Source organism: Ovis aries, chromosome 1 (genome assembly GCF_016772045.2).
Source record: "Ovis aries strain OAR_USU_Benz2616 breed Rambouillet chromosome 1, ARS-UI_Ramb_v3.0, whole genome shotgun sequence".
Classification (NCBI taxonomy): domain Eukaryota; kingdom Metazoa; phylum Chordata; class Mammalia; order Artiodactyla; family Bovidae; genus Ovis; species Ovis aries.
Genome location: NC_056054.1, coordinates 264,771,010 through 264,796,512, shown reverse-complemented (window position 1 = coordinate 264,796,512; position 25,503 = coordinate 264,771,010). Strand labels below are relative to the sequence as shown.

The 25,503-nt window shown below is 46.1% G+C and overlaps 1 protein-coding gene across 4 annotated transcripts in view; it reads right to left on the bottom strand.

Annotated features, from left to right (window-relative positions):
- TRAPPC10 (trafficking protein particle complex subunit 10) overlaps positions 1–25,503 on the bottom strand; it is a 77,176-nt gene that overhangs the window by 32,827 nt on the left and 18,846 nt on the right. For 2 of the 4 annotated variants that reach the window (XM_004003376.5, XM_060406084.1), the window contains exons 2-7: positions 25,247–25,328; positions 20,873–21,008; positions 11,322–11,518; positions 8,909–9,104; positions 6,847–6,958; positions 4,178–4,425 (exon numbers count right to left, since the gene is read on the bottom strand). In XM_004003376.5, the coding sequence (XP_004003425.1) occupies positions 4,178–4,425; positions 6,847–6,958; positions 8,909–9,104; positions 11,322–11,518; positions 20,873–21,008; positions 25,247–25,328 (971 nt within the window). Of the gene's footprint in view, positions 1–4,177; positions 4,426–6,846; positions 6,959–8,908; positions 9,105–11,321; positions 11,519–20,872; positions 21,009–25,246; positions 25,329–25,503 lie in introns of those variants that run through there. The other 2 variants (XM_060406086.1, XM_060406089.1) reach the window with 2 other exon arrangements.

The following is a 25,503-nucleotide window of genomic DNA, read 5'->3' as shown; positions in this document are numbered from 1 at the left end:
CGTGGTGCTGACTGATGATGAGAGGCTCTGATTTCCAGGCTGCCCATTTTCCACACTCCTCCCTCCTGGCCCAAGCCTTTCTGTCCTACTTAAGCAACATTTGCTAATCTCAAGGTCATAAAGATACTTCCCCACATTATCTTTCAGAAGCCTTGCTTTATCTTTCATAAATAATAATTATTTGTGGGTGGTATGAGATTCAGTTGACTCAGACCCGTTTATTCATTGAATCCATTTATATTCCATTTATTCAAAGTCTACCCCAGTGCCTTTGCTCCACTTCACGTTTCTCCCCAGGTCTCAGCCGAGTCTCCAACTCTTTTCCGCATCTCCTCCTAACCGGGAGCCTCTCTCTGCCCTCACCTCTCACAGCACCCCAGCTTTCAACCCAAGGGTGGCTCCCCACTAGTTGTAGAATAAAAGCCAACTCTCAAGGTGATGTATGCTTTCAAACCTGGCTTCCAAGACCTCTGGAGCCTCACCTCCATGTCCTGCCTCAGCCCTAAGTTCTACCAAGACCAAGCTCCTCAAGAGTTCCTTCTCAACAGTGAGTTCTCTGCCTGGAACTCACCCTGCCCGCCACCCAGGCCATGTCCACCTGGTGGGTCCGGACTCAGCTCACGGGGTGAGGAGGGGTGATGTTGGTCTGTCGTGCTCGCTGCTAAAAACACAGCTCCTAGAGTGAGTGCTTGGCCAGCACAAAACAGGTGCTCAACGAGTAACTGCTGAATGAATGAAACTTTAAAACCCAGCTCACACAAGACCACCTCTTAACCCCCACCCCTAGACACGTCAGGCAGTGTCCATGCGCCTACACAAGCTGCCCCTCTCTCCTCGATTCCACACCCACCCGCCCACCCCACCCTGGAACAGCTTGCTCTGATGGCCCGGCAGCTCTGGGCTCTGACAGCCCACTCACACAGCTGGCTCTGTGCACAAACTGTGGGTTTCCTGAGGTCAAGCAGGACTCGTTTGTTCCTCATGTGTGGGCCCTCTCTCCCCTTATCACTGTGTGTCGTCAGCTGCTTTCTGAATGGTGCTGGGCAGTTCCTTCTCTAACCCTTTCTCCCTCTTCCTGAGGCTCATCGGCTCTTATCGACATCAGCGCCTTCCCCAGTTTCCTCCTGCTCCGTCCACTCCCACTCCTCTCACAGTTCGGGTCCTCCCTCAGGGCTCAAGGTCCCATGATGAGCAAGTACTCGAGGACCCTGAGGTTCACTCCTCTGCAAAGCCTCTGCTCTGTCCTCTGTGGGGCCTGAACCCAGGAATGCCAACACCAGCTGGCAGGCCTGGATGGCAGGCTTTGTCCATCCTGGTCAGCCTGCAGCTGCTCCCACACACAGTCTGGGCGTGGGCTTCTCATGCACAGCGCTGGCCAGGCTCTAGATCCTAAAGAGTCCTGATCCCTCTTGGCCAGCCCTGTCTGTGAACATAATCAGAACCTATGCTGATAAAAGACAAGCCGGTACTGAGAAAAACACATTAACACAGAAATCCTTTGGGTAGTCATTGTAACAAACATAAAACGACATTCTAGAAAATATCCTCCTTATATTGTTCTCACTTACCAATCTGGGAAAGATGAAAATATATGCACATATTACTTTTTTTCTTACCATAGATGCAGGAAAAGAGTATTACTAGTGCAACTAAAAACGGGACGATCTTTCTAGAAGGCAATTCGATGATGGACACTAAAAGCGTTACAGACAAGCGCAGTCTTGAACTAGCCATCCTACGTGCGAATGCACTGAATAAGGGGGCGGACAAGGATACACACTCCTGCAACGGCAGACACCGCTCAACAATCCCCAAGTCCAAACAGTCCTTCTTCACACAGAAAGGCCACAGGCCGAGAGGAGAACCTCTTACTTTAGAATACGCAGTGACAATTTCTTCTGCAGATCTGTCTGTATTTTCCAAATTTATGCAGGGAATACACTACACTTTTGGTAAACGGGTGGAAGGGGGGGTTAAATGTCTAGACAACAAAGAGAGACTCTGTGACGGAGTCATCTGAGCCCCCACAGACCTGACGCAACTTTAGGGCTATTGCTCCTGACGCCAGTAGCGTGGTGGGCAGGCACCCTTTCCACGTTCACACACTGCCAAGCCCGGGAGCTGGCCCCCCGCCTCAGCAGGCACCGCTGGGGGTGACGACCCCAGGCCACACCACAGAGGTGGCATCTGGCCACCTCAGCGTCCCCTACCCTCAGAGAAGATACTATAAATCAACTGATGCACCAACAAGGAAGTCACCATGACTTGCTTTACAAACCACAAAGAGCAAACACAGGCATTTTCTGCAAAAGAAACATCACAATAAGAAATGCACAAAATGGTTGCAATACATACGCTTTTGGCTTAAAAAGGATAAATGACCAAACCTAACCCTGGAAGCACCACATACTGGCCCAGCCTGCAAGCGGCCTGAGGACGGCTCTGCAGTGGCAGTTCTGCCCAGCTCTGTGTGGGGGAACCCAAGGCCCTACGCTGGCCTCTGGCCACGGACATGACTGTCAACAGCAATCACCAGGAAGAAAGCTAGCAGACACAGGAAATGAGTTCTAGTTTTGAGAGCGGAATCAAATCTGCAGAAAAAATAAATAATTTTGAGTCTTGAATTTTCATTGTCTCCATAAAAATTTAAAGAAATTCTAAGAATAAAACTCATCCGCTTTATTGCCAACCACAAAACTTCCTTAAGATATAAGGACCACCCCCAGCTCCCAAAACAACCTAGAGAGAGAATCTCAGATGAGAGAGTAGAGAGAGGAGTTCTGTGCTTGACGCCCCACGTGCCCTCTCCAGTGAGAACACCATCACTAAGTCCTGAAGAGCCCTCCTGGGTGACCCCAATTTGAAGGTGCCAAGGCTGGACTGCTTGGGCTCTTAATACACTCCCCTGTTTTCCCCTGATCCACTAACAACAGAAAAGCTCTCAGTTAGTAAATCTCAAGGCCCCATGAACACAGGCGGCCCTGTCCCATTAATGAGGCAGCCCCCTCGGCCCTGGAGTCTGTACAACTAGAGTGGAAGGCCAAAGGAGATTATCTCAACCTACTCGGTGACAGGTGGCCACAAGAACATCACCTCAAGGTGCAAAGTGTTCTTTTTTCCTCGTGTGCTCAATTAGATGTCCAAAGAAGAAAAATAATTTGATAAAAAGTCCTAAATTCTCAAGTTTGTGATTCAGCTAGGCTAGGCATCTCTTCTTTAGAAATTAGCAAAACAGTTTATCTTATTGAGTCTGTTATTTAGCTTTGTAGGGAACATAAAACAGAAATGTCTATGATATGAAAACTACCCCTACCACCAGTGCCCTGGGTCTTCATTAACTGTGCCTCCAGAGCCCTGGTGTGGAGCCCAACAGAAAGGACTGCAGCCTGCCAGGAGGATCTGAGTCTGTGACGAGTTAATTATGTTACCCGTAAGTGACCTAACCACTCCCACACCCACTTTCCTCCTTTATAAAATGGAATTAGACCACCCTCTCAGTTCTTCACCAGGGAGTGGGAGTGGGTGCCTAAGAATCCTCTGAAAGTGTATGTAACATTTGGAGTGTGTATATGTGCAGTTTCCCATGTAAAGAGGTCACTAAAACAAAAAAGGTGAGAACCCCCGGAATGGACAGTCAGTCACTAGAGCTCCCCTACCTCACTAAAATGTTTACAACGCTACAGGCAGGAAAAGCGTCCAGAGCCCCAGGGGATATTAATCTAGAAAAACAAGTGTTTCACTACAAATGAACACCTTCAAGCTAACTGTGTTCCTTCATACATGTATGCATACATGTGTTGTAACATACCTCCATTAAACTGTGAGCTACTGATTAACGTGCACAGCGTGCTGTGTGTCACTCACATTTTTACTGGCGTGCTCGTGTGCAAATTCATGTATCTGAAAGGATAGCTCCGAAAGAAAACAATCACTGCCTGTGAAACCTGGTTCTGCGTGTCCCCCAGGTGAGTGATCTCAATCAGTGAGGCCCAGCTCCCACAGAGCAAGCCAGGCTTACCGTAAAAATTATATTGAGAAATTGATCTAGGAGGCTCACTGTGGGCCAGTGTGAACTGCACTGTGTTTGAGAGCAGAAGTTGTATTTTCTAGCAATTACTTAATCAGTTTCTACGCCAACAGTCAGGAAGCGGGTAAATGGGGAAAAGAGACGACTCACTTCCAAGAGCTTCAGCTCCTGCACACAGCTGTGCAGCAGTTCTAGGGCGCGCTGAGCCACCTCCCACGGCCTCTGCAGGAAGAGGAGCAGGGTGCACTGGCGAGAGAACAGGTAACTGCGCAGATCTAACAGGGTGGCTTCTTGCCTCTGTATCAATTCGCGCTTCTCCATATCTATGGGCTTTCGGAGGATCAATCCATTCCAGCTCTTCACCGGCTGGCAGAAAAAAGTCAGCCAGTTGGCACCATCTAAACAAACACACATCGTGAAAGGCGCTGACTGCAGATTCCTTCACCTCACTGCGTGGGACTGTGAGCCCTAGGGGACCGACGGGCGGCCCAACTGCTGTTCGGCCCAAAGCGCCAGCCCCCCCTTGAGGCTGTGGGGAACCCAGCAAGGGACATAGGACAGGGTGCTCACTACAAGGACACCCACTTGGCAGCTGGCATGGGGCGACAGGACGGAGGCCACAAGGCAAAATGCCATTCCAGGCCCCGAAGGTCGTGAACAAGCCAGGATGCGACCAGGCCGCCGGGCCGAGGGTCGGGGACACCTCAGGCTCCACCGTCAGTCACCTGGGAGGAGGCATGAGGCCCAGGTGGGAGCGTGCTATCAGGTTCTTCCCTACCGTGTGCGGGGGAGCAACCTGGCCACGGGACAGTCTTTATCTTCTTTCATCTCCACACTCTTCCTGACATGTTTAAGCCTCCTGCCTGTCCGCCACTCAACCCTGTCAACACCTGAGTCCAGTTCCCAGAGGAAGGGCCCACAGGCACGAGGAAGATGTAGCAGTGGGAAGCAGAGGGAACCTCCTCTCACGGTCAGAGATTTCCAACAAGGCTCCCCGATTCTAACAGCCCAAAGACTCAAATATGGTTTTAAATTAAACACAAGCGTCTACAATAACAGGGTCATTCAATCTAATGGAAAAAAACGTTTTAATCTACCTTTCTCTCTCACAGCCACCTCCCTGGAAGTCCACATCTACACTGGCACGGTGGCACTGCTTCATGGCTGCAGGGCCAGCAACGGCAACAGCCTCCCTCACTGACCTGAGCTAAGACTCAGCGGCTCACTGCCCATAAAGTGAGGTGTCCCCCCTGCCGTCAGGCCCTTCCTCAGCAGATCCCTCCGCTGGGGCCCCATCTCCAGCACTTTCCTGGCTCCCCCGTTTGGTCAGGCCTCTCTGAGAGGGCCTCTTAGGCCCCCATCTGACACTAACCAGCCTCACCGCCACCGCCCCCCATACCTGCATCTTCCGCCCAGCCTGCACTTGCTACCCTCACTACCTGACTCTAGGTGACATACTTGTTTTTCCATATGTCTCCCTTTCATGTAAACTCCATCAAAGAAGGAATTTTGCTGTGTTCCCTACTGTATTTAGAACAGGGAGGGCTCTCAAGAAGTATGTGTATAAATGAACAAAAATGAACCACCTAATCATTTCACTGTAAAAGCTGGTCCGGGCTTACTTTTGGATTTTAAATTGCCCCAGGTTTATTTTAAAACTGAGAGAACAAAGAAACTATGTGAAATATAATGTAAGAAACATGTAAGCTATTTGAGACACACACACACACATATATATATATACACACATATATATATGTATAATATGGGTATGTAAGATATAAGAAATGTAATTTAACTCCCTTTAAGTTTTCAAAATCTAACTAGTAAATTGCTTTAGTTATATGCTTTTGTCTGTGTCTCAGCAAAGTAAGAGATCCAAAGCTGAACTGCATGAAAACCGCCTGGAAGTGGGCCTCAGTAGGTGACATCGCATCACTCTGAGAACCAGGGCGGGGCCCACAGGCCAGGGGGGCGGCCCCTGCACCTCACTCCCTACAGGTCTCCTAGCAGACACGACAATGGCTCCTGGGAATCACGCTTCTCTTCAGACACCGTGACAAAGGTTCTCAAAAGATGTCTATTATGGCACTGCTTGTGGTAGCAAGAGCGGAGACAACCCAAATGCCCAGCACCAGGGGTGGCTGAATCAAGTCTAAGGAATCCACACTGTGAAGCACTCTGCAGCTACTGTAGAAACAGCTTTAGCACCTGACCCGTCAGCCTGAAGAGATGCCTGCGATGGACTGCTAGTAAGAACAAGCTACAGACAAATGTCATGATACTGGGATGCCATTTCTACCAAAATAAATACCAAGCAAAGAACAGTGAGCACAATCACAAACTTTTTTCTTTGTACATGGGTCACTGTGCTAATTTCGTATTTTTAGAAAACTTTAAGACATCGTTAAAAAGATGAACACCCTTTACAATGGTGTCATGTAAGACTCACTGTAGTGAACACTCAAATATTACACAGACAACCTCTTAACCAAAGAAAAAGATCCCCCACACTATGTTAGCAAGGAGGCACAGAATCGGGAGCATCCCTAGACAGCTCAAGCTATAAAAATGACACTTTATATCTGAAAACAACTCCTTCAACACTTTCATTCCTCAAGATTCTTCCACAAGTGTGACTAACACCTAACTCTCATTTCATTCCCTATAGCAACCATGAGAATATATCCTGCATAATCTATTTTTCAAAAAACACAGAAGATGATTTAATCATTAGGCAAATAGCAGCTTCCATACTAGTCAAAAGTGGGGAAAGCTATGGTGAGAAAAAAACTTGTTTCTAGAACTTCACTACTCACCCCCAGCACCAAAGTTGACAACATACTGAGAAAACAAGGCGTCCAGTTCATCGTACTGCACCAGAGCGTCTTCAAACTGCTGCAGCATCTCAAAGACAAAGGCAAGCTCCTCCTAGTCACCCAAAAAAAGTTTAAAAAGGAAAACACAAAATTATAAATCAATGTTTTGAAACAAGAAGCCACAAAAGATCGCAACAGAGAAGAGCAAGCAGCATTCTGAATAATGTTTATGCTAAGAAAAAGAAACTCAAGTTAACGACCATGCACAGACAGAAGCAGAAAAGGCCAGCATGACTCCTAGAGTCCCTCTGTGACGTGCCAGGCCTGAGTGCTCGGCCTCTCGTCCTTGGTACTTCCCTTGCCTCCCCGGACACACACTCCCTAATTAGAATTCTGCTCTATGGAACAGCGGAATCTTCTCCTTCATTTACTTATTAAACCGACTACTTATTTATATCTGTGGAGACACAAGGATACTAATTCTGTCCCACAGGGTGACCCTCTGGTCTGTCATTACTCATTTTCTGCACACACTGCTCCTGCTTTGGGTGTCAGGAGGCCCCTGGAGGTGGTGTGTGTGCTCCTTTGACAGACGTTCACCTTTTTCTTGAGCACCTGCTTACTTTCTGCTTCTAGAAAATATTGTATTTTCCCTAATTAGCCCTGGAACCAATCATGTCCACAACGAGCCCTGGCAACTTTTATTGGAGAATGCAGTTTAGAAACCAAGATCTTAACACTAAGTCTGCTCACTGCTACTGAGGCGTCATTTTCTCTAGACCCCATAAGAGGAGAGAGCAAAGCAATATTTACATGCACACGTATTAACCCTCCCTCACACATACGTCAATATTTCTGAATCTATCTATCCAGCCATCCAGTTATCCAACCACGAGTTCACACTGATTCTAAACCAATACCACTGTGTTCATTTGGACTCTTCTCTTTCCTTGTCACTTACTCTTAGGAAATAAGTTTAATAAGATTGAAGGGTAAAGAGATAGGGTAATCTGAAAGTTCTGTCACAGTCAGTCATACAGGGAATTATGAACACGTTCAAACTCCCTTATGTTACGCAAATCACCCAAATATCACCACGATAACAGCATCAGAATTAAGAGACAAACTTCAAAATTTCTAATTAGGGTCTTTTATTGATTCAAAGTGCAGTATTTCTTCAGTAATTAATATACAAGTGATATTTAAATATGAAAATTATGAAATATGAAAATCATGCTTTTCCAGGCAAAACATGGTGAACAAAGAACAAGGACCCTAACAGCAACACTCTTATCCCTCTGCAGTGCAAGGAGAGTCTCCTCCCCCAAGCTCCTCTGTTTCACATCACTTTGTTCACTTAACACACTCTTCCTCTTAAAAAACAAGAGAACTGATTATAGACCACAATTTTTGGAAACCTGAACACTTTTGTAAGCTAGAATAAAGAAACCAGCTTAAGACAATCTTTCATTGGAACCCAAAGTTATAAAACTATGAGGAAACATACTTGGGACTCAGCACCAGGCAGGCAGTAGACATCTCATCATCAGGGTCATCACCAGTAGACAACCAGGAGGCCCGAGACACTAACAAAACCAGAACTGCTCTGAGGACAAGGTCATTTCATAAAAGGCTAGATGCCAAGCTCCGAAGCAGCGAGGCAGCTGACACAGGAATTACTCAGGAGACCATCTCCGATCTTCCTTAATAAGCCAAGAGAATGAAGCTGGCCACTACACTGTCATTTGGTCTTATAGGAAAGGAAAGTCGCTCAGTCGTGTCCGACTCTTTGCGACCCCATGGACTGTAGCCAACCAGGTTTCTCAGTCCATGGGATTTTCCAGGCAAGAGTACTGGAGTGGGTTGCCATTTCCCTCTCCAGGGGATCTTCCTGACTGAGGGATCGAACCCGGGTCTCCCGCATTGTAGGCAGACGCTTTACCCACTGAGCCACCAGGAATATGTCCATATCAATGACCATAAGAGAGCTGCCTTATTCACAAGAATGAAGAGGGAGGGAAAGAGAAGGAAGCAGTCTCACTCTATGTAATCACTCAGGTACCTGCACCATGAAGTATTCACAGAAACTCCAGCCTGGCTCGGTTCTCTTCTCCCTCAAGGTTCTCATGTCATCCTCAAACTTGCCTAGGTTTTTTGTAAAAGACATAAGTAGTAATGTCCTGAGTTTGGTCAGGAAGGCATTCCAGGATTCCTGAGTTCGGGAGGAGTCCTTCAAGGGATCGGAGAGCACGACACACCTGTGAAGACATGAACAGACTATGCAGAAAACACTCCAGCACAGAACCACTGCCCAACAGCGACCACGTTCTTGGGATGCAAACTGGCTTCCTCCCTCCTCTTCCTTTCTTCCCTCTAGAACTGGTGAAAAACATCAGGCAGGTGATGAGACCTCAGATGAGGAAATGGTTTCATCGTGAGCTGGTCTAAGGCCATGTAAGCAGTCAGTGAGTGCTGTTACGAGAGAGGTGCTGTGGGATGGATGGGGGGGTTATGATGAGTCACAAGACTCAGACCCTATCTACAGGGTGCACTGGAAAATAAGGTGATTGCGCCTCAGTTCCCAAATCCCAGGTGCCCTGCCCACTTCAAAAACTTCTTTGGGTTCCCTGCGACTGACAGACTAAAATGCAGGTGTTTTACATGGTACCTGAGGTACATGAGGTACATGACAACATGGACCAGCCCGGTTGTCCAGTTCTGATTCCTATTCTCTCCAGTTCAAGCACACTCAGCTTCTCAGGCTCTCCTGTCTTTCTACCAACACCTTTCTACTCACCCCACACAACCCTGCTCAGCTGACACACCCTCACTGACCCTCTCCCCAGCCCTCGCCCCAGCTGCTCCGAGCTCAGCCCCACCGACTCCATGACCAGTGCGGTCAGTGGCCCCTGGAAACACTTCTCACTGTTAGTCTGTCTCTCCCAGCAGCCTGAGCTCAAGAGGAGCGTCAATAAACAATAAATAAAGGCTTAGAAGGATGGGGCTTAACTTCTGGCACTTCCCTGGTGGCTCATACAGTAAAGAATCCACCTGCAATGCTAGAGACTCAGGTTCGATCCCTGGGACAGGAAGATCCCCTGGAGAAGGAAATGGCAGCCCACTCCAGTATTCTTGCCTGGAGAATCCCAGGGACAGAGGAGCCTGGTGGGCTACAGACATAGGGTTGCAGACTCAGAGAGGACTGAGGGACTGAACAACAACAACAAAGGTAGGATACAATTTCGCTACAAGAAACTCTGTATCCATAGTGTACAAATCTCAAAGCATACAGTTACATGTTTCCAGTGGATCTGGAAAAGATAACCTGTTCATCCAACAGGTTGGAAAAGGTAACTTTCTCTATCCTTGAAAACAATATAGAGAGATGAGTAAATTTGAACTCAGAAATAACTTCTAAATATTGATGCTATGAATCTCAACATTTCTCCTCTATAAATATTTCACCTGAATTACCAGCAAGTGGCAAAATGAACAGATTTTTAGTTTCATTTCCTTTTGGCCCCATCATCCCCGCTGCAGGAAGGACCGATTCTATGGATTATCAACCAGAGGACAAAGGGTCAAACAGCCATAATCTAGATGGCCCACCAGATGAGTAATCAGCACCAAGAAGGAAATTTTAAAACTGGTAGCTAGCCTTAATTTCAGTCACCCCACCCCATTAGATACTGTTTCTTCCCCTGAAAGATAAAGGGGTCTAGGCAGCTCACTCCTAACCCCCCTCCCCAGTGGGAGTAATATGCATTTGTTCACTGTATGAGCTGCTAGGGTCTACTGGCCCAGTAGTTTCTCCTTAAGGCCTTAAGGATTGCAATCATCCACGTTTATTTCCGACCAGATGCAGAGTTCTCTACTACAGGGGTGGATGAAAAAAGAAACCTACATGAACAGCAACCACCGAAACAGTATTTTCCTTCAGTGCTTATCAACAGACAATACATCCGTTACACTCTCCATCCCTCATTAAGACTGTCAATGTTTACTGTTTCCAGATCTTCTCCTTATTAATTAAAGCAACAAACAAACTAAGCTTCAGAAATTCCCATCAAGTGTTGTTAACTCAGAAAAGGAGAACCCAAAGCAGCAGATGAAGTCAGGGCTGGTGGGGGCCGATCTGAGCACAGCAGCGTCCACAGAGCAGGCACCGGCGTGGCAAGGAGCTCCGGGCAGGGCCCTCCCTGTCACTGGGACGCCGCTGCAAAGACAACACGTGTCAGCAATACTCACCAATAGCCTGGAAATGCACAAAAACTTCTACCCAATTTTCCTTTTAGGGACTCGATTAAGGAGACAATTAGGGAGGGGCCTGGTCTCCTCTGCTGCATCCGCCACATGCTCAAGCACCAGGCGCAGGGCAGGCGCTCGCAGAGCAAATACTTACAATCACCTGGGAGCCAGTAAACTATCGAACCTAGACGTCAGCCCAATGAGGTTAACCGCAAACACACACGTACCTGTCACTCTGTTTATTACAGAAATCATTTCTTATTTTGTCCACAATGGAAGTTCGAGGAAGTATGTTGGTTTTGTTTTTTTTCTTGGCATCATTTTCAACCACCACAATTAACCAGTCCACGGAGCTATAAGCTTTCAGAACATTCTGCCACTTGGTGAGGTCATCCTTTACCGTAGCTTTATATACTTCAGTATCCTGAAAATAAATGAGTCACCGTGAACGCAGATTTATCAACACCCTGTAGTTTATTTGGCAAAAGAGCCTGATAACAGAGAAGGCAGCACGCTTTTCTGCTCTGGGACACAGACACTCCATGGAAAGTCCGTGGCCGGTCCCAGCTACGGGCGCTCAGGGCAGGCTCCCACCACGTCCCAGGTGCACGTTGTCCCTGAGCCCAAGGGCACCGAGGGGAGGTCCGCCAACGTTACGAGGAAGAACTGGAAAGGCAGAGGGCCGAGCACACTGCCCACCAAGACACACTCTGCTAAGAAGGCTGGGATTTTAAAACCCAGGTCTGCAGGGCTAGGGCCCTGGGCCCAAACACAGCAGGCTCCCCTCCCGTCATGACCCCGCCATGACAGGAAAGGGGAGCGGCCGGTCCCGCCGCAGGCCCACTGCCACCTGGGGGCGGGGGCCTCCCCATGGTCTCCTCCAGAGCCCCATGGCACTCCAGGAGCCCCCAGAACCACTCCAATCTCAACGCCACTCGCAGGCCATGTCAGAGACAAGGCAGCTGTAGAGGTGACCCAGTCAAAGAGGACAAACCAGGACTTTTGGAAATGTTTCTCATTCCCATGGCCTCAACAGGGGAGCCAACATGGGACTGGAAATCAAGGCTACTCCTGACTTGGGGCCTAAACGCCAGCCTGCTGGAGACAGTAGTCCTTCTGCCTCGATAATCAACAAGCCCAGCCTCGGCTCTCCTCCAGAGAGAAGCAGGGAGACACAAATTCTCCTTGCTCTGTAATTGTTTACAACTGATCTTATGCTCCCTGAATCCACTCAGCAGATTAAGAGCGAAAATCGAAACCAAGATGCTTAACTCATTTCAGCATCAGGTATTTAAAAACCTTTGGAAACTATAATTAATAGCTACTGTCTAAACATATTCTTTCCCTCTTTGAAGAGAAGGGTTCCTTATTATTCTGCCCACCCATATTTTCTCTGGATTTCTTTAGTCTCTTTTGAATAATACTCATGTGACTGATCCATGAATGAGTTAAATCTCAAATTCTGTATCAAGTACCTCCCTTTGATTTAATCAGTAAGTGAAAAGTTTCAAAAGGCAGTACTTAAAAATGTTAAAAACTGCTATGTCCTCAGTGTAACTCTGAAACAACTACAATCTGAAAAAGAACTTCTGGCTAAAAAGAAAACCATCCCGCAAAATTCTGACTTCTGTGAATTAACATCCAACAGTAACACACTCACATAGTGCTTATTTTCCACACAATGGCAGTGCTTAGGACCAGAAGTTTTACAAGGTTGGTGTTCTGTCAGAACCCAACCTGACCCCAGGAAAGTGAAACCAGAAGGCCAGGGGGCGGCAGCCCTGGATCCGGCAGTTTCAAAATCAAAGCACAGATGCAGATCCCAAGGCCCACCAGACAGGGAGAAGTGAGGCAACATGACAAGCTCCAAGGAGGCCTTCGCCAGAACCCACCGCAAGGGGGGCAGTCACACCCCAAGGGGACACCAGCCCCTCTCCTGGGGACGCTGTGGGTGGCAGCCTGCAGGGACTCTCAGAAGAGGCCTCACTGAGCAGCAGGCAGGACAGAGTCCCCCAAAGTCCTAGAGGAATCAGGACAGAGGCCAGCCCATGGCTCACGATGGTGAGCAAACAACAAACGTTCCAAGAGAGGCTCGGTGACTCTGCAGAAGAGGAACCCAAGCTGAACCCATGGGGCTAAGGGTCTCTCAGGAAACCACAGTGAAGAGAGGAAAACCCCATCATGGAGGAGAGTGCCTGGCTTCTCCAGCTGGAGAAAGTCACACACACAGAAAGGGAAGGAATGAGGACTGACCCTGTGTGCTGCACTGGAACTGGGCTGTGTGTGTGCACACGTTCACATGCATGGGCACAGAGAATTACGTATGGAGGTAAACACCTGTGTAAACACACATGTGGGGGACACATACACATATACACACATATATCCTCCAACCTAGTGCTGTTCTTAGTCTCTCAGCCTTGTCTGAGCCTTTGCAACCTCACAGACTGCAGCCCACTAGGCTCCAATCTAGACAGTGTATTAAAAATCAGAGACATCACTTTGTCGACAAAGGTCCATATAGTCAAAGCTATGGTTTTTCCAATAGTCATGTATGGATGTGGGAGTTGGACCACAAAGAAAGCTGAGCACCAAAAAAGATGCTTTCAAATTATGGTGCTGGAGGAGATTCTTGAGAGTCCTTTGGACTACAAGGAGATCAAATCAGTCAATCCTAGTGGAAATCAACCCTGAACATTCATTGGAAGGACTGATGCTGAAGCTAAAGCCCCAATACTTTGGCCACCTGATGCAAAGAACCAACTCATTGGAAAAGACCCTGATGCTGGTAAAGATTGAGGGCAGGAGGAGAAAGCGGTGACAGAGGATAAGATGGTTGGATGGCATCACTGACTCAATGGACATGAGTTTGAGCAAATTCCAGGAGATAGTGAAGGACAGGGAAGCCTGGTGCGGCTGCAGCTCATGGGGTCGCAAAGAGTCGGACACAGCTTGGCGTTTGAACAATAACGACAACAACAATAAAAAGGATCGAATTTAAAAGTAACTTAAATAAAGCACAAGAAAATTTCTGGGATTACATAAAATAACATCACCAAACAAGATAAAATTCACAGTGACTAGCATCCAATAAAAAACTGCCAGGCAGGTAAAGAAATAAGAATATAAAATCTATAAAAAGCGGAAAAATCGCTCAAAAGAAACAGACTCAGTAAATACAGATAACAGAGTCAGTAGACAAGGCCATTAAAATAGCTACTGCTGCCATATTTCATATGTTCATGAAGGCAGAGAAAGACTGATGCTAAGCAGAGACAGGAAAGATATTTTTAAAGAAGGAGAAGACCTCTGAGGAACTCAAAGAGATGAAACGCAATGTCTAAACTGAAAAATACACTGGGTAGGACTAAGAGCAGATTAGACACTGAAGAAGAAACAATCAGTTAACGTGAAGGCATAGGAACAGAAATTATCCAAATGAAACACACAGAGAAAAAGACTGATGAAACAGCCGCAGTGCAGTGACTTGGGAGACGTCAAGTGACCTCATACAGAGATAACTGGCGTCCCCAAAGGAGGGAAGAGGATCAGAAAAAATATTTGAAGAAATAATGACCAAAAATGTTCCAAATTTGATCGAAATTATAAATCCCAAAAGTAAAAAAGCAAAAACAAAAACCCAAAATCCAAGCACAAGAAATGAAGCTCCACCATGGCATATCATAATCAAACTGCTTAAAATCACTGATACAGAAAAAGAATCTTAAAACAACAAAGGAGGGCTTCTCTGGTCGTCCAGTGGTTAAGAATCCACCTGCCAATGCAGGGAACACTAGCTCCATCCCTGGTAAGAGAAGATACCACATGCCAGGGGACAACTGGGCCTACGTACCACAATGCTGAGCCTGCGCTCCAGAGCCCACGAGCCACAACTACTATGGCTGCACACCTCAGAGCCTGTGCTCCACGAGAGAAGCCACCACAATAAGAAACCCACGCGCCACAACCAGAGCGTAGCTCTCACTTGCCACAACTAGAGAAAGCCCATAGGCAGCAACCAAGACCCAGTGCAGGCATAAATCAATCGATCAATCTGGGGAAAAAAAAACAAAGGAAAGACATTTTACGTACAAAATAACAGTCAAAAATCAAAGATGTTTCATGGGTAACAATGGAAACCAAAGACAGTGAAGCAACATCTTCTAGGTGCTGAAAGCGGGGGCGGGGCGGGGAGAACCTTCAAACAAGACCTCTCTATCAGGGAAATATTTTCCAAAAATAAAGACAATATAAATAGCTCCTCAAATATTTAACGGCTGAGAAGAACTCGTCACCAATGGACCTGTACTATACAGAAATTGAAAGAAGTCCTTCAGGCAGAAAGAAATTAATACCAACTGAAAATCTGGATCCACACACGGAAGGGGATGCACTGGAAATGGTAAACATGCAGGCAAATACGAAAGACACACTTTCCCAGGTTTATTTTCTTAAAATCATGCTTGATGGTTTACAGCAAAAACAACAACAATGTACTGTGGGGCCTACCACACACGTAAGACTGAGTGTAAGCCACACTAACCCAAGGCAGGGGCATGAAAGGCAGTGCTGTGACTGTCGCATACTGTCTCAAGCAGCACAACAGATGTGGAGGAAGGAGGTGTCGCTTACAGTGTGGACTATAAACCCAAAAGCAACCACTAAAATAACACAACGGAATTTTACTTCTAAATCTAAAATCCTAAACGTTGTCAACTTGTTCCAGGAATTTTTCTCAATAAAAGGAAAAGTGAAAGTGAAGTCACTCAGTCATGACTGACTCTTTGGGTCCCTACAGACTGTAGCCCACCAGGCTCCTCTGTCCATGGGATTTTCTAGGCAAGAATACTGGAGTGGGTTGCCATTTCCTTCTCCAGGGGATCTTCCCAACCCAGGGATCAAACTCAGGTCTCCGACACTGCAGGCAGACTCTTTACCGTCTGAGCCACCAGGGAATCCCATGGTGGGATTCTCCACCCATGGAAATTTTCTTAATAGATGATAACCAAAACTAAAACAGAAAAATAAAAAATAAAAAACTCCACAGGATTCCTACTAGGAAATATAAGTTTAAGGAGGAAAAAAATCATCTATAATGTCCACCTGATGCAAAGAGCCAAATCATTGGAAAATACCGATGCTGGGGAAGACTGAAGGCAGGAAGAAAAGGGGACAAGAGAGGATGAGATGGCTGGATGGCATCACTGACTTAACGGACACAAGTCTGAGCAAGCTCTGGCTAGTGAAGAACAGGAAAGCCTGGCGTGCTGTAGTCCATGGGGTCGCAACGAGTCGGACCTGACTGAGTGACTGAACAACAACATAATGTCCGTAAACACTAAATACATCATGCAGTAAAAATGTAAGACTTTTATGAAAAACATAACAAAAACACAGTACAAAAGAACATAAAGAATGGTTCCCAGAGGAGAAGATTCATCATCATTAAAATTCTTCTCAGATGAATGTATTAATGATTTCAAGGCAATCCCAATCAAAACACTTCCAGTCCTCTGCTTTTCTCTTTTCAATCAGTTATCTATGACTTTGTAACAAACCACTAAGAACAGAGTGGCCCAGAAGACTGACTGCTCCCAAGTCTACAGCTCGCCTGCTCCACCTGGTGTCAGCTGTGGCCCTGGGATATATTTAAAGTCACATCTTTAAAGATCTATATCACTAAAAATTTAAGAATGAAGATAAATGTATTTCCAACTCAAAACCATTAGGAAAAGAACAAAGTAAACTATAAGAAAACAAATGGAAGGAGACAGTTAAAAAAAAAATGAAAGCAGAAATTAATGAGATAGAAAACGTACCAACTGTGTATCAGACTAACAAATGAAAATCCTGGTTCTGGAGGAAAGGGGAGAATCAAGCTAGCTAATTTCATCAAGAAAGAAAAAAAAACACCAATATACAAATAAGAAATAACAATGGAGAAGTAACTATTGACAGAGCACATTTTAAAAGTCGAAAAGATTCTACTTCATACATCTCAATGGAAAGAGATTTTAAATTTTAACTGAAATGTAAAATTTGTAAGAATAACACAGTTTATCAAAGTAGACAAATGGTTAAAACAGACCAACTTCCATGGAAGGGACACAGAACATAATCAAGAAACTATCCAATGAGAGTGCCGGGCCCAGATGGTTCCTCAGGAGAACTCTGTCAAGTTATGAATCAAGCACGACATTGATAGCTAAACCTTATAAACGCAATACACAAAAAAGTTAAAGACCAAGCACTTGTGAATGCAGATGCAAGAACTCCTAAATAAAATGAGCAGACACCAATGTCACATTAAGAAAATAATACTCTGACCAAGTGGAATATACCAGGAATACGAGTATAGTTCAAAAATACCCATTACCAGTAATGTAATTCAACGTGCTTTACTGACTATGCCAAAGCCTTTCACTGTGTGGATCACAATAAACTGTGGAAAATTCTGAAAGAGATGGGAATACCAGACCGCCTAACCTGCCTCTTGAGAAATCTGTATGCAGGTCAGGAAGTAACAGTTAGAACTGGACATGGAACAACAGACTCATTCCAAATAGGAAAAGGAGTATGTCAAGGCTGTATATTGTCACCCTGCTTATTTAACTTCTATGCAGAGTACATCATGAGAAACGCTGGACTGGAAGAAACACAAGCTGGAATCAAGATTGCCGGGAGAAATATCAATAACCTCAGATATGCAGATGACACCACCCTTATGGCAGAAAGTGAAGAGGAACTAAAAAGCCTCGATGAAAGTGAAAGAGGAGAGAAAAAAAGTTGGCCTAAAGCTCAACATTCAGAAAACGAAGATCATGGCATCTGGTCCCATCACTTCATGGGAAATAGATGGGGAAACAGTGTCTGACTTTATTTTGGGGGGCTCCAAAATCACTGCAGATGGTGACTGCAGCCATGAAATTAAAAGACACTTACTCCCTGGAAGAAAACTTATGACCAACCTCGATAGTATATTCAAAAGCAGAGACATTACTTTGCCGACTAAGGTCTGTCTAGTCAAGGCTATGGTTTTTCCTGTGGTCATGTATGGATGTGAGAGTTGGACTGTGAAGAAGGGTGAGTGCCGAAGAATTGATGCTTTTGAACTGTGGTGTTGGAGAAGACTCTTGAGAGTCCCTTGGACTGCAAGGAGATCCAACCAGTCCATTCTGAAGGAGATCAGCCTGGGATTTCTTTGGAAGGAATGATGCTAAAGCTGAAACTCCAGTACTTTGGCCACTTCATGTGAAGAGTTGACTCACTGGACAAGACTCTGATGCTGGGAGGGATTGGGGGCAGGAGGAGAAGGGGACGACCCAGGATGAGATGGCTGGATGGCATCATGGACTCGATGGACGTGAGTCTGAGTGAACTCTGGGAGATGGTGATGGACAGGGAGGCCTGGCGTGCTGCGATTCATGGGGTCGCAAAGAGTCAGACACGGCTGAGTGACTGAACTGGACTGAACTGAACTGAAGTGAGAAAAATCATATGATTATCTCCACCAGGTATGACAAAGCCTTTAACAGAATTCAACAGTGTATTCCTAATTTTAAAAACTCTCAAGAAAATAGGAATGGATGGAAGTTCCTTCACACACTGACTCAAATCCACCTGATTCCCACAGCCATCGCCCTACTTACTGGGGGGTACCAATCACAGGCATTCCCACTGAATCAGGAACAAGGAAAAGATACTCACTGTCTCCACCACTAACAGACCATGTCCTAGACCAGGAAAGTACTCTGAGACATAATTGAAAAGGAAACAGTAAGACTCTCTGCAGGTGGCATCATAGGATGACTGGAAAACCCCAGACTTTGGGGCCTGCAAACACTGGTTTTGAGAACCAATGACAAAACAAACTCAAACAATAAAAAAAAATTCAGCAAGGTTAACATGAAAAAAAAAACACAAAAAAAACCAACCCAACAGTTTCCATATACACAAAAAATCACCAACTGGAAGATATTATAATGTGAGAAAAAAATCCCACTGACCATAGCAACAAAAAAGGTAAAATACTTAGAAAAGGAATTTAATACTAAGGTTCATATGAAAAAATAAACATGCCAGGGCAACTAGGCAAACACTGAAAAGAATGACCCCTGACAGTGACCAGCCCAACCAGGTCTGAACATGGGCTGTCAGGCCAGGGAAAGCACGCACTGCACACAAGCTCCAAACTCTTCTCAGCCAGCCTGTTTCAGGCTGTCGTGTGGGTATGGCAACTCTGAAACTATACTATGCACACTGCAGGCCTGAGCAGATAAGTGAATGTGCCCACGTTGTCAGGGCCAGGGTGGATACAAACACAGAACAGGTTAAGGCAAGAAAGCGCCCTGGGGTAAGGCTAAAACCAGAGGCATCAGTACTGAGTCATGATTTCTAAGACACGTGCTTTCAGAGCCCCGTGGAGTCCACTGGCGCAGTAGCAGGGCCACTCCCGCCATGCCAGGGGATCAAGGCCTTGAGAAAAAACGGCTGATTCCAACACAGGGGTAGCAAAGGGACAAGAACCCAGAATACTGTCATGCCGAAAGTTAGAAAGTGCTCAGAAGGCCACAGGAGCCAGTCTGAAGTGACTCTCACTGGCCAAACCTGAGATAACTTGAACATCAAAATAAGGATAATGAACTGTAAAGCACTGAAAGAGAAACCCACACGGGTTTCTGATAACTTGGGAAGGTGTGCAGGCTGTGGTGATGTCTGGGTCAGGAAGAGTCAGCCTTGGGCTAAATCCAATCTGGATGTTGGAGGATTCCCGTCACTGTGCCACAAGAGTGCCTCCCTGCACACACACTGCGCCCATCACATGGCTTGTGCTGACCTCTGTGCTCCCCAGGAGTTCAGAGCACTGCTAGGTGCCAGGCAGAGGCTGCCTATGTGCCTGGTCCAATAAAACCCCAGGCGTCGCATCTCTAACGAGGCCCCCTGGTGGACAACACCTCACACAAGCTAGCCTAAGAGTTCCCAGGGAAGAAGCCTGTCCCATGTGACTTCACAGGGAAAGGCTACAAAGTCAGCAACGTCAAAAGCACGTGGGGTGAAGGGAGCCCAGGCGTGAGCTTCCAGTCCTTTCTCATAAGAACTACAAAAACTACTCTGGCATCCTCAGATCCAGGTTAAAACGTCACAATGTGTAATGATTCATGTACTCTGTACAATGCTAAATGCTTATTTTGTTAGAGTTGAAACAGATAGAACAAATGATCCACAGAATTTTCTATTCATTCATGAAAGAAGAATTCAGGTTCATGAGTACAGAACTGCCAAGTACGAGTAAAGGCCAGGGTGCCCACAGCAGCAGTGTCTGCTCTCTCAACGGGCCATCACAGAGCACTTCCTGCACCAGACTCGGGGGGTGAGTTGGGAGACAGATCCCTGCCCACAGAGAACCTGCCAACCAGGCCCAGAGACAGGCAAGGATTCTCAAGGAGAATAACAGCCATGTGGTGACTACAGGGTGCGAGGAAAACAAAGCTGAAAGGAAATGTTAGAAATAGCTAGTGCCCACCAGGACACAGGGAGACGGCTCACAAGAACTGGAAACACAGGCAGTAACGTGGCGACTGTAACTTGGTGATTACGATGAGAACACTGCACTGCGCCAGAGCAGAAATAAGCCATGGCAAAGTCACACACTGAAGAACAGAGAAAAGAGAATACCAAAAAACTAAAACAGTAAACTTTAAAAAGTATAGCTGTCTCAGCAAAACCCAGACCCGTGAGTTCTCAACCCATTGTAACATTCCCCGGAATGAATACTCACACAGCACTCTGTCCAGTAAATGTGCAGGAAGGGGAAGGTCAGCAGGGCTTTGTTCCCTTCTTTGGGCAGCAGCTCCTCTTTGAACTGAACGAAGTTAGACTCCAGGTGGATCATCTTTGGAGCCCGGCCATAGGACCTATTAACAATTGTGAACGAGTCAGAGAAACGTGAGAGCGTTCAGCAGAAGGAAAAGGGGAAAAAAGACAACAATCCAATCATATCTGTGCGTTCAGAAGTGCATAGGTGATACTAACCCTGAGTTTTAACTAGTATATGTTCCATTTGAAAAGATGCTATAAATCACTTTAAACACAGTTCATGTGTCAAAGCTCTTCATAACTCCATTTGCAACAATACAGACTTCTGAGAAAAATAAATGTCAGTATACAGTCACCATAAAGGAAGCAGAGTGTTTCCCAAATGTCAAAAGTGCAGTTTGAAACTACCAAAGCTTTAAACTGCTCTCGTGTTTTTGCAACAAACTGCATTATCCAAAAAAGAGAACTGTCTGGTGAAAAAGAACAGGTTTCTGTTTGCACAGCATAAACAGTGGTAACCACCCATCCTTCAATTTTTTTAAAAGACATCTCAAGAAAACTTTTTAAAACAACTTTTGAATTTATTGTCGGCTGCGCGGGGTCTTTGCTGCTTTCGTGGGCTCTCTCTAGCTGCAGCGAGTGGGGACTACCCCCCGTTGCAGAGCCTGGGCTCCGGGCACGCAGGCTTCAGCATCTGCGGTGCGCGGGCCCCCGTTGCAGGGCCTGGGCTCCGGGCACGCAGGCTTCAGCAGCTGTGGTGCGCGGGCCCCCGTTGCAGGGCCTGGGCCCCGGGCACGCAGGCTTCAGCAGCTGCGGTGCGCGGGCCCCCGCTGCAGGGCCTGGGCCCCGGGCACGCAGGCTTCAGCAGCTGCGGTGCGCGGGCCCCCGCTGCAGGGCCTGGGCCCCGGGCACGCAGGCTTCAGCATCTGCGGTGTGCGGGCCCCCGTTGCAGGGCCTGGGCCCTGGGCACGCAGGCTTCAGCAGTTGCGGTGCATGGGCTCGCAGCTGCTGGGCTCTAGAGCGCAGCCTCAGTGGCTATGGGTCACGGGCTTATTGGTCTGTGGCACATAGGATCTTCCTGGAACATGGACCAAACCTACACTGGAAGGCAGATTCTTACCCACTGCATCACCAGGGATGTCCCATCCTCCAATTTTCCTCAATCCAAGAACAAAGGTCCCACAAGCTACACGCATCTAATTGATGGCTATCATAGAGTATGGACACTGTTTAATTATACTTCTAAAAATAAATTAGACTACATACGTCTCTTTTGCACACCTCTGTTTTCCACCTCTAGTGAGTTGTGTCTCTTTTAAATATCTACAGGTGGATTTTATTCTTTTTGTCTAACCTAAGGAGTCTCCATGATGAATAAACTGAAAACCACCATACTGAATGCTATTATGCTTTAACTTGTGGATTTTCTATTTCACGCTAGTTTTTTTCTGTCTTTGGTGAGATTAATCAAGTTTTCTTTTTCCTTCCTTTTTCTATGTTACCTTGAAAGTTTAATCTTCTATTTCTTTTCTGTTATTATTTACATTTTAATATTTAAATGCATAAACTTTAATTTCCCTTTCAAAAACTACAGTTAAGTGTCTATCCTTGAACGGGACAAAGATATTACAGTTTTCTTTCTGCTTTCTTCCACACTCTGAAATTTTATATTTTTAATTTTTAAAAGCACTGACACCATAAAATAGTGAAATATTTGTTATGACTTGCTTTCAGGCAGCTGCTCCCTTCACTCTGTGAATTCAGGGTTCATGTTCCTGACACGTGTTTTCCTTGGGACACATTCCTTAATTACTTCAGAGACAGTAGTACAGCTTCTGATCATACACATCTGAAGGTGTTCCTGTTGACAGTATGTTTCCAGCTATTTCCATGCTGTGGCGGCAGCGAATGTAAGACGGGAGCAGGGCTCTGGAGAGCACGGTGTGGTGGTGCGCAGACACCCCGGGCCCAGCCGGTACCCTGTCTCAAGGCCGGGGGAGGCTGAGACCGTCTTCCTGCTGCGTGACTGGGAATAATACACAACTCTAGAGTCAAGATGGGGCTTCTCAGAGCTCAACTCTCAGTCTCCTTAGAACTCAAGTCAAGGCGGGGCTTCCCTTGTGGCTCAGCTGGTAAAGAATCTGCCTGCAATGAGGGAGACCCGGGTTTAATCCCTGGGTTGGGAAGATCCCCTGGAGAAGGGAAAGGCTACTCACTCCAGTATTCTGACCTGGAGAACTCCATGGACTGCATGGGGTCGCAAAGAGTCGGACACAACCAAGAGTCAAGGTACAGCCTTCGATTCTGGGTGCTCCTCTTCAGTGCTCTATCTTAGGCTGCATTTTAATTGCTGTTAGAGACTGCAGACTCGGTTTTTCTTTTCTCCCTATTTCCTGATGTGGCTTTTTGTTCGCTTGGTTTTGTTTTCATTCTGCTTCACATCCAGCAGCCCCCGAAATCTCTGAACTCACTTCTGGGAAAACCTGGACACCAGTTCCTCAAGCAGGGCTGGTCTCTCCACCCACTCCACAATCACTTCTGAAATACCTACTACAGAGACATGGAAACCTATGGACTTAGCCTTCACGGCTCAGCTTTCCTCTCGGACCTCCATTTCTGGCTCTCAGCTCTCAACTCCGGAGTTCCCAAGTGCAAACTCCCAATTCATCACTCTGTTCTTCAGCTACACAGAAGTTCAGTGCATGAAGTCAAGTTTCTGCTTCAATTTTGTTTCCCAATATCTAATCAATTACATTTTTGCCAAAGTGAAATATACATACTTTAACATGTCAAACAGTACTAAAGAGCCACACACACACACACATACACCCCTCTGCACTTGGTCTTGGTCTTGCCCTTTTCTCCCAAAGTCCTGGGCCCTGTCACCTGTCAGGGACCCGTCTGCTTCTCAGGGTGTCCCCTCTGCAGACACACAGAGGGCTTTCCCTCCCATTCCTCTGTCCATCCTTCTGCTCCCAGAAAGATAACCAGGTCTCTGCTGCTGCCTCCTCTGCCTTCTCTGTCCTTAAACATTTAGGCCTTTCCAGTACTCTTCTCTCAATTAGTTTTCAAGAAGGTGAAGAAAAGAATATGCGTATTAAATATATGCAGGGTCTCCATTCCATTTTTTCCTCATAAGCCCATTTCTCATTTCTTTTATCTTTCTGAATGTTTGAATAATGTATACTTGTTTGAAATCCTTTCCAGATCACTCCATTTCTTCAGATATTATTAAATTCTTCCATTTGCTGAATTGTTTTCTCTCATTCACAGCACTGGGCCTCAATAGTTGAATAATTTTCCTGTAAGAGAATTCTCCCAGTCCTGTACATTCTTTATATTACATTTTGGTAAATAAATACATTCCTTGTAACACTAAGCAGGCACAAAGATTAGACTAGACTCAACAGAGACCCTGGTAAAGTCATCCAGAATGTTAATTCTTCAGGTCAGGAGGGTAAAAACTGGTGGTCAGAAAGGAATAATGTAGCAAGAAACAGAATTACATGAGCATGAATAACAACAGGAAATTTTTCATTCACCTTGGTTAAAATCAGACTGCCAGTATTAACAGGTATTAACAATATAAATATTATTAATAAACAGGGTTAACAATCTAAACACTTTCTACAAATAACATCTAATCTTACCAGAAGTTAGTTTTTCAGTGAAATAATTAAAAGTCAGTTAAGGGAAGGGAAGGGAAGTTGCTCAGTCGTGTCCAACTCTTTGCGACCCCATGGATTGTAGCCTACCAGGTTCCTCCGTCTGTGGGATTCTCCAGGCAAGAATACTGGAGTGGGTTGCCATTTCCTTCTCCAGAAGATCTTCCCAACCCAGGGATCGAACCCAGGTCTCCCGCGTTGTAGGCAGATGCTTTACCATCTGAGCCACCAGGGAAGTCAAAAGTCAGTTATTTCCTCAGAACAAGTCATTAGAAATTACAAACAACAGAGCCAACGGGAGGACTGATCTGATGGCACTCCTAATTTTAAAGATCATCCTCTGTCCAGTTTCTCATCCTTAAGAGCCCAGGCACTCAGGGTGACAAAGCCCTGGTTAAGACGCAGAGGCACCAGCTCTACTGAGGAATATGGGTGCACATCTCCTTAACAGAATGCCACCAGGAGTCAGAAGTCACCTCTATACAAGGGGCCTGCAGCTCTGAAGACGTGTCCCATTTCTATCATCCTAGGTCTTGTTCAGAAAACAAGCCTTAAAAAAGGCTCACAGATTACGGGGCCTTCTTCTCAGTCTCCTTAGAACTCAGGCTCTCACTTTCACTGCTTCACTCACTCACACAAACACCTACAAAACAAGGAGGGAGATGCCATACCTCCTCCATTCCATCGGTTCTCTTGGAAGCTGCTGGGAAAGTGTCGGGTAAATGGAGGTAAATAAATTCTGATCTCCAGCACCTACAACAGGAATGAACAACTGTTAGGTAAATATAGGGGAAATGGGCTCTAAAACGTATTAATTGGTATTTTTAGACAATTTAATAATTTAGCAAAATGACATCACAAAACAGGTTGTTTTGTATCTTTAAAGAAGTGGTCTCTAGAAAAGCCAGCACTTGATCTAACTTTGCGC